This window comes from Echinops telfairi, unplaced genomic scaffold, assembly GCF_000313985.2.
Source record: "Echinops telfairi isolate 266 unplaced genomic scaffold, ASM31398v2 ScPeMD7_18;HRSCAF=68, whole genome shotgun sequence".
Lineage (NCBI taxonomy): Eukaryota > Metazoa > Chordata > Mammalia > Afrosoricida > Tenrecidae > Echinops > Echinops telfairi.
The window spans coordinates 10,358,044-10,366,826 of NW_022103915.1; the positions used below are offsets into that span (position 1 = coordinate 10,358,044).

At 53.0% G+C, this 8,783-nt stretch overlaps 2 protein-coding genes across 3 annotated transcripts in view; one reads left to right on the top strand and one right to left on the bottom strand.

The window, feature by feature from the left end:
• Positions 1 to 1,417: 1,417 nt before the first annotated feature.
• Positions 1,418 to 3,672, top strand: LOC123521448 (interferon alpha-inducible protein 27-like protein 2A). The gene is made up of 4 exons (XM_045288139.1): positions 1,418 to 1,471; positions 1,672 to 1,701; positions 2,385 to 2,546; positions 3,425 to 3,672. Exons 1-4 carry the CDS (start codon positions 1,468 to 1,470, stop codon positions 3,577 to 3,579), a joined length of 351 nt encoding a protein of 116 aa, XP_045144074.1. The 5' UTR covers positions 1,418 to 1,467; the 3' UTR covers positions 3,580 to 3,672.
• A 4,124-nt stretch (positions 3,673 to 7,796) lies between these two features.
• The window catches only part of LOC123521447 (interferon alpha-inducible protein 27-like protein 2), a 2,546-nt gene continuing 1,559 nt past the window's right edge, over positions 7,797 to 8,783 (bottom strand). For both annotated transcript variants that reach the window (XM_045288128.1, XM_045288127.1), the window contains exons 3-4: positions 8,437 to 8,598; positions 7,797 to 8,011 (exon numbers count right to left, since the gene is read on the bottom strand). In XM_045288128.1, the coding sequence (XP_045144063.1) occupies positions 7,932 to 8,011; positions 8,437 to 8,598 (242 nt within the window). In that variant the 3' untranslated portion in view covers positions 7,797 to 7,931. The remainder of the gene's footprint in view (positions 8,012 to 8,436; positions 8,599 to 8,783) is intronic.

The following is an 8,783-nucleotide window of genomic DNA, read 5'->3' on the forward strand; positions in this document are numbered from 1 at the left end:
AGTGTTTTAAATTCTATACCATTGGCTAAACTAACGGCAGGATCAATGCTTAGTGGTTACACCTTGGGCTGCTAACTGCAAGGTCAGCAGTTCAAAACCACCCACTAGGTCCATAGGGTAAAGATGAGGCTTTCTGCTCCTGTGAAGATTTTCAGACTCAGAGACTCACAGGAGCAGTTCTTCTTCAAGGCTAACCTCTTTGGGAAAGGAATCTGTCGCTCTGGGGCTTGGGGTGTGGGGTAGAGGAAGGGCGTTAGTTTCATCATCATTTTAACATGTATAGGTAAATCTATAGAGACAGCAACTGGATTAATGCTTCCTGTGGGTATGGTAGGAGTGGTAGGGGGGAAATAGGGAGTCCATACTAATGAGTACAAGAAAGAAGAAAGGGTTCTAAAATTGATTGTGGCAATGATTGTACAACCTTTCTTGATAGGATTAAAGTATGGAATTGTATGCTTTGTGGATTATGTGCCAATAAAAGTGGTTTTAAAAAAGGAATCAATAAAGCAGAACAAGATGAACAAATCTTGAGACCACCACCCCATCAGGCTGCGCCCCAGGACAAGCACAGGTGGAGCAGAGCCCGCCTCAGAGTAAACACCTTGAGCAATAATGAGTAGAAGAATGAAGAAAACGTTCCACAACCGATGGTGGTGATGATCGTACAACTCTTTTGTTGTTGTTTTACTGGAGGCTCTTACAGCTCTTATAACAATCCATACCTGCATTGTATCCAACACATTTGTACATACGTTGCCATCATCCTTTTCAAAACATTTTCTTTCTACTTGAGCCCTTGGGATCAGCTCCTGTTTTTTCCCTCCTCCTCCCTCACCCTCCTGTACCCTTGATAGATGATAAATTATTATTATTTTCATATCTTACAACTCCTCTGGTGAGATTGAACTGTGGAATTGTATGCTTTATGAATGATATGCCGGTAAAGCTGTCTTTAAGAAAAAGCTGACGGTCATGCCTGTAGCATGGCGAGAACAGAGATGTTTTGACCTACGGGAGCAGCCGCCCTAAGTGCTCACAAACAGCCAGCTCTTGTTCAAGGCTAACCTCTTTGGGAAAGGCATTTGTCGCTCTGGAGCTTGGGGCGAGGGATGGAGAAAGGGAGTTCGTTTCACCATCATGTTAACACACTGACTTTGGAACTGCGGTCCATTTTTGTGGGCTTCGGAGCTTTCCAACCCTTCGTGAGGAGGGGTGCACTCGGGAGAGGGACCCACCCACTGAGGGAAACACCCCAGGAGGCTGATCTGCAGCGCTGGGGCATCCGCTGCTGGGAGCATCCCTTGAGGGGAAGGGACCAGAGCTCAAGGCTGGACGCAAGGGGTGGGGCACGTCCTGAGGAACACCTCACTGGGGGCTGAGCCCTGTCCCTATTGGCTGACGTGGCCTCAGAAGAAGCCGCCCTGCACTTACTGGGCTGCGTTGGGTGTCCGGCAGAAGAACGGAATGAGTGAGCTGCTTCCCCTCTGGAAAAGGAGGTGGGAGTGGGAGTCGGGGTGGGGGTGGGGGGTCAGGGCGGGGTGGGGGCGAGTCGTGCTGAGGACAATAACATTTACTTCTTTCCTTCACTTCTCTGCTTACCTAACTCACTCACCCTTTTCCCCCCTCCCTCTGCTCCCCGACCCCCCACCGCCACCTGCAATCCTGAAGAGCGAGTGGCTTTCGCTGCCATCGGAGGAAGTAAGGTTCCCGGGTGGGCTTGGCTGGGCGGGCATGAGGACCGGGAAACCCAGTCTGGCAGGAGTTAAGATGGGCACTCCATTCCCACCCCGGGCCTGCCCAGGCCAGCAGCTAGACGCCCAGGGAGAAGCAGCTCTAGGCCTGCAGCTGGGAGCTGCAGCTTCACCTCCGGTCCTTAAATAGATGGCCACGGGAAATGTGGGCCAGGTGGGGGTGGGGGCAGGGGGTATTGTGGGTGAAAAGTGCTTTTAGGAAAAAAATAGCTGATTTCATGCCCTTCTCTTCCCCTCCCCGTGGCATAGTGGTCCTCACTCCTGGGGCTTCTAACCTCCAGGCCCACCTTTGGAGACCACCTGCCAGCCTGCAGAGAAAGACTGGGCTTTTTACTCCCGTGAGGAACCTTGGAGATCCACAGGGCAGTTCTACCCCATCCTGTAGGGTCGCTATGAGTCGGCATGGACTCCGTGGCTTGGAGTTTGATTTGGGATTTACTGAAAAGAAACTGAGGCACAGGGAAGGCAACAGACTTCCTCGTGTCACATAGCAAGTTAGAGACAAAACCAGGAAGAGGAGCCCACACCTCTATTACCCTGTGGCCACAGTGGCCTGTCCACACCCTCTGGCCTCCCCAGAAACTATCAGGGAGTTTCCCCACATTAAAGCTCCCTCCCCCCACCCCCTAGTTGTGGCCGTGGCGTCTGTGCCCGTGGTGCTCGGTGCCGTGGGCTTCACCAGTGCGGGGATCGCGGCCTCCTCCATTGCTGCCAAAATGATGTCGGCTGCTGCTGTTGCCAACGGGGGCGGAGTTGCGGCAGGCACCCTGGTGGCCACTCTGCAGTCAGTGGGTGAGTGTGCTGGGCAGCTGGGCAGCAAGGCAGAGACCCTGAGCTTCCCTGCCCTTTTGTCCCCCACTGCCTCACTGGGCTCTCCCTGGCTCCTGAGTGGGGTTTCCATGGGAGTAGAGCGGGGACGATACTAGGCAGAAAGCCCTGGACTGGGTGCAGGATGTACAAGCTCTGAATCCAGCCCCACCCAGATTTGCTGGTGGCCTGTGCAGGTCCTTCGCCGTACTAGACTTCAGTGACCCTTGTGTACAATGAGGGACCTCTCATTCCTAGGTCTGTGGCCGAGTCTCCTCTGTGTCTTCCTTTCCGTGAGTTCTCCCCAAAGCAGAACCCCCCTCACCACATGATCGGTGTGGTTCTATAGAGAAGCAAGGTCAGTGGCACTTGTGTGTGTTGTTTTTGGAAAGAGAGAGAGCTCTATCCAGAAGTGGCTCACACCGTTGTAGGGATAGATAAGTCCTGTCTGGTTCCAGGCAGGCTTCTCTGGAAGCATGGAAGCTGATGAACAGGAAGCAGAATGACAAAGCAGAAACCACAGGGGGTGCAGGCTGGGGATACAGGGGTTCAAAGTTGGTTGAATGAATCCACCCTTGGTAGACCACCGAGGGTGCCTGGGATCAGCAGGAGATTAAGAAACCAGATTCAAGATCCAGCTCTGGCAGAAGGTGAGGAGAAGGGCCCAAGAGGAGCCAACTGCCTTCAGTTTCTCTCTCTCTCTCTCTCTTTCTCTCATACTAAACGGATTAGGACACCACAATCATAGGTGGAGCTCTGCCCCTGGAGTGTCTAGCTGACATGATCCCCTAAGCCTTAGACCCCACACCCAGGATGTGGAAGAGAGGCCTACACCCTGTGTTCACCCTCTGTCTCTTCCCCAGGGGCAGCTGGACTCTCCACATCCTCCAACATCCTCCTGGGCACTGCTGGGTCAGCTGTGGGGGCCTACATGGGACGTTCAAAAAAGAAGCCCCCACCCCCACGGAAGGAGGAGGAAGCAGGGGATCTGAGTGAAGGAGAACCAGATGATGAATAAGATACTTCTCCAAGAGAAAACCTACTCAAAGCTAAACCTCTAACCCCTCTCTCAGGTCAGAGAAACATGGAAAATAAAGTTCCTGTCCTGTTGGCTGGCCCTCTCTCTGTACTAGGGAGGTGTGTGAGGGCTGGGGCAGAGTAGGAAGTGGTCTGTTCTCCACCCTGCCTGGTCATGGGGGGCAGGGCCACGTGGCAGGCTGATTAAGCACCAAATCAAACTTGGATTGTCCCAGCTTTACCAAGATTGGGCTATATGGGCTGTAATAAATGGCTCACACCATTGTGGAAATAGTTCAGTCCCTGCTAAACAGCTTCTATTGCTGTTGGCTCCTTGGTTGGCTGAGATTCGTAATCAATACCTTTTATCTGTCTCTCTTCCATTTGCAGTGGGTACTCACTGGTTCAATCCCTCCTGGGCAGGAACCCAACATTTGGGATAACAAGAAGGCCTATAAAGATTCTAATGACATCCTGCTTGATCTTAGGCAGGTGTGTATTTTAGGTGTGTATTTGGAGGCTTTCATCAGCCTCTCCAAAGCATCAAGGAAGTGTGGTGGTGTGTTAGACAGGGTTCTCTAGAGAGATAAAACCAAATTGCTGATAATTTAATATATTTATTTATAAAGATAATTAGATATATAACAAGAAATGAACTGTGGAATCATATGCAGATAAATGTATAATACAAGAAATGAACAGTTAAATTATAAAGTACTACAAATGGCTCAATGCAACTCACTCCCGTGAGAGAGAGTTGTGAGAGACTAGCAGTCCTTCAAGTCTAATCTGCTGCCAGATCTTCCTCTATTTATAGAGAGAGCTAGGCTATGTCAGCACAGCAGCCAATCACAAGGCAGGTCACCAACTGCCAGTCCCCAGCTCCAGCGACCTCTTAAAGGGACCTCAACTTACAGCGACACAGTCCACAGGCTAGGCATCCCGCAGGTAGTGTAGCCTTTAAATTGAGGCACAGAACAAGCAAGGCAGCCGCACACTGGTCCGATGATCAAAGAGCGAGAGACAAGAAAGGCGAGGCTCACCAAGCCATATATCGCTGTCCTTCAATTAATCCCACTTGTGTTTATCGGCCAGGCTGGCACAATAAACTATCTCAGGTGGGAAGCAGCAGGGATATCCCGAATGAATAGGTTAAAAGTGGTTGCTGACACTGGATGAAAGCCAGGCTTCGTTGATCCAGCTAGAACCATTCTAAGACACCAATGGGTTTTTGAGCATTTCGGCTCAACGCTTGTGTGTTAGGCAGGGTTCTCTTGAGAAACAACCCCAGGACACTTATGATTATATAGAGAGATATAAGATGATAGGTTTATACAGCACAAAGGAATATAACAATTTGACCACACAGCAGTACAAAGGGTTCAGTTCAGCTCACTTCTGTGGAACAGTTAATATACTGGAAGTCGTTCAACTCACAAGGGCTCCTGAGTCCAAGGTCAAGGAAGCAGACCACAGCTGAGGAAGCAGACAGCTGAGTCCTCCCTCGGGCAAGGCAGGCAAAGTCTGCCCACAGGCAGTCAACAGCAGGGTGGGTCACCAACAGTCAGTAACTTGGGAGCTTAGGGAAGCAGGCCCAGGTGGGATATTGAATGCAAGCCATGCAAGACAAGAGAATCCACCAGTCTCAAGCTCAAGCGATGCATGCACCAGCAGCGTGGCAAAGCAGATCTCAAAGGAGCCTCAAGCCCTAGTCACACGATCCATGAGTTGGCTTGGTCCACAGGTAGGGTATCTCACAGAGTGAGGCAGAGAACTAGCTAAAGCAGCCACATGCTGGTCCGATCACCAGAGTGCAAGAGAGAGGGAGGCGGGCCTTGCAGAGTGATTTATCTGTGTGCCCTCCAACCAAACTGCAACCTGATTAATCCCACATGTTCCTATTGGCCAGGTTGGCACAATAAACCTACCTATCACAACTTGCTTCTCACGGCAGGCAGAGAAACTGTCTGGCTATGGATAGAGCCCAGGATCAGTGTGTGTGGCAGGAGCAGTGTTAGGATTGGACTGCTGCCTTCATTTCTCCAAAACCCTTGAGATACACCCAAGCTTCCTACATTCGTGCCCCCCAAAACCAAACTCACTGCCATCAAGTCGATTCCAACTCATAGCGACCCTACAGAACAGGGTAAAACTGCCTTTATGGGTTTGCCAAATCACGGCACTCTATGGGAATAGAAAGTCACGTCATGTCTTGTCACCTTGCACCTAGCAGCCCTTGTCACCAGGATTTCTTATTCGTGTTCCAGGGTTGCCTTAATAAAGAACTACAGAGTGGTGGCCTTGTAGCCACAGAACTACATCGTCTTGCAGTTCTGCAGGTTGGGTGTCCGATTTCGGGGTGGCGGCAGAGCTTAACCAGCTGTTCTTTGGTGTGCCAACCAAATTCACTGCCCGGCAATCGATTTCCACTTACAGCAACCCCACCAGCCAGCCTCTGCCCCAGCCAGCCCCTGTCCACTTACAGCCACCCACCAGCCCCTGTGGGTCTCCAAGATTGTTATTTTTCTGTAACTCTTTTTTTTTTAAATCAAATTATTGGGGCGCTCATACAATTCATCACAATACATAGATCAATTTTGAGAGTAGAACTGCCCCTGGGAATTTCTGAGGTGGAAACAGTTTATGGGAGTAGAAAGCCTTGTCTTGCTCTCACAGAGCAGCTAGTGGTTTGGAACTGCTGACCTTGTGGTTAGCAGCCCATCGCAGAACCACTTCACCAGCGGGACTCTGTAACTCTTAACAGAAGTAGAAAGCCTCATCTTTCTCCCCCAGAACGGCTACTGTTTTCGCACTGATGACCCTGTGATTAGCAATCCAATAGGCAACTCACTCCACCACCAGAGCTCCCCCGCTGCAGCCTACACCTGTCACCACAGAGTCCCTCTCTTCTCATGGATGTGGCCACCACTCATTGGATGTGGCCACCACTCATTGGATGTGGCCACCACTCATTTCACGTGGCCACCACTCATTGGATTAGGACCCACCCTCCCCCAGTGTGGCCTCCTGTGCACCCAGGAAACCCAACCCGAAACCCACGGGCCGTAAGCTGAGTCCAGCTCCCAGCAGTCCCTGGGGTGCAGAGTTGAACAGACCTCGTGGCACTTGCAAGGTGGGCACTTTCGGGGAAACAGCAGACTGGCTCTTTCTTGTGACGTGAGTCACCTGCCAGCTTTTTGGCTTGACCATATAAGCCACCAAGAGTCTCCAGGCTTAATGGACCCCTTCTTTCCAAATAAGGCCATCGCCACAGTTACTGCAGATTAGACTATCAGCTAGACTTTGAGGGACCACACACTTGAATCCAGAACGCTGCTAACCCTGCCCCGCCTCCAGCTGTTGCCTGTCTTCCTCTGGGCCCTACAGAGCCCAGGCCAGCCCCAGGACAGTGTTTCTGTTAGCACCTCCAGCCATTTGCCAGCCGATGGCAAAAGGCATTATACGCCCTGTTCCCAAGCGCCCAGTCCAGTGCCTGCCCTGGAGCAGGTGCTCAGAGAGTTTACTGGATGGAAGGATGAATCGATGTAGATGTGACTTTTCTGATGCTTTGGACTGAGGTCAGACATTTCTACAAGACCTGGTTTGGGGGCCAGGGTGGACATTTGGGGATTGGGGCCCCTAAGCAGAAAGGCCAAAGCCCCCTGGAAATGACAAATCTCCTGCTAACTGACAGTAGGCTTTGACTGTGGGATTGGGCTAGTAACACTGGGCCCTGGGTTTTCCAGGCCTGGACCTGGCCACTTGGGAATTCTCATGGGGTGTGTCCGGACTGAGTGTGCAAGGGAATGACTGGGATTCCAGCTGTGACGTAAGTGGCTCAAACGTGCTTTCCTGCCCCCTTCCCCACCCCCATCCCCATCCCTGGATCCTTCAGGGAACTGAGCAAAACAGTGCTCTGGCTGGGACCCTGGTGGTCAGTTTCCTGTTTAGCGAGGCAAACGGAGGGCCGGTGAGAACGGGCTTGCCAAATGACAATCGGCCCTGTGGCAGGGCAGGGGCAGTCTCTTCTCCAAATTTAGTCTCATCCCAGGCCACCCCAGGTGGCCACGTGATGACAAGTTGGAGAGTGAGCCCGAGTCCCTGAATCCCAGAGCAGTCACGTGATGACAAGTTGGAGAGTGAGCCCGAGTCCCTGAATCCCAGAGCAGTCGCCGTCAGGTCTGCTCAGCCCACGGAGCGGAAGGAAGACTGCTGAAGTTGTTGGAACCCAATGTTTATTTTCCTCCGGAAGCTCGGGGCTTTCTCTGGTACAGGTTGGCCCACTGCCTGGGTCAGGCCCCACACTTCATGGCCTCTTCCCAGCAGACGCAGTTGGAGGGCAGGGAGCCTGAGCTAAGGCACCAGCAAGGCCCCAAGGGTACACCCAGTGGAGGCCAGGATGGCTTTAGCTGTCAGGGAGAGGCCAACTGCTCCTGTGGGAGAGAGAAGGCGGTCTTGATGGGGGCATGCACCGGCCAGGCAGCACCCCACCCCCCACCCACCCCCGTTTCCTGAAACTTGTCCCAGGGCCTGAAGTTGGGGTGGGGTTGGTGAGACCATGAGCTGGCAGCTCCCCACCCTTCCACAGCGGAGGCTCAGGCTCAGGTGGGGAAGAAGGGTTTCTGAGAACCCAACCTATCTGCTTCGGGTAGAGCTGCTGAATGCCCAGGGCCCAGGCCAGCACCCTCTCCTCCACTGCCGCTTCCCGCTTCAAGTTACACAGAGGGAGGACAGGGCAGGAGAGACGAAGGATGATAAGGGTCCTGGGGATGAGGTGGAGGACAGACCCCTGCCCCTGGGCCTCCCCACACCTCACCTCCCAGTCACCCTCCCAGCCAGCCCTACCCAGCACACTCACCCACAGACTGTAGAGTGGCTACCAGGCTGCCCGCGGCAATTCCTCCCCCATTGGCAATGGCTGCAGCTGACATCATCTTGGCGGCAATGGAGGAGGCTGCGATCCCGGCGCCAGTGAAGCCCACGGCACTGAGCACCACGGGCGCGGATGCCACGGCCACGGCTTCAGGGCGGTGGAGGAGGGGGGAGGCACAGAGCGGAAGCAGCAGTTAAAGTCAGAGATGGTCTCAGGGGAATGCCCACCCAGCCACTTGAGCTATAACTCAGGGGTCCTCGAGGGGCCCAGGGAAGGCAGTGAGCCCTGGGTTTGCGGGGCCCATAGGGCTTAGAGCTCATGAACAGGGGCGG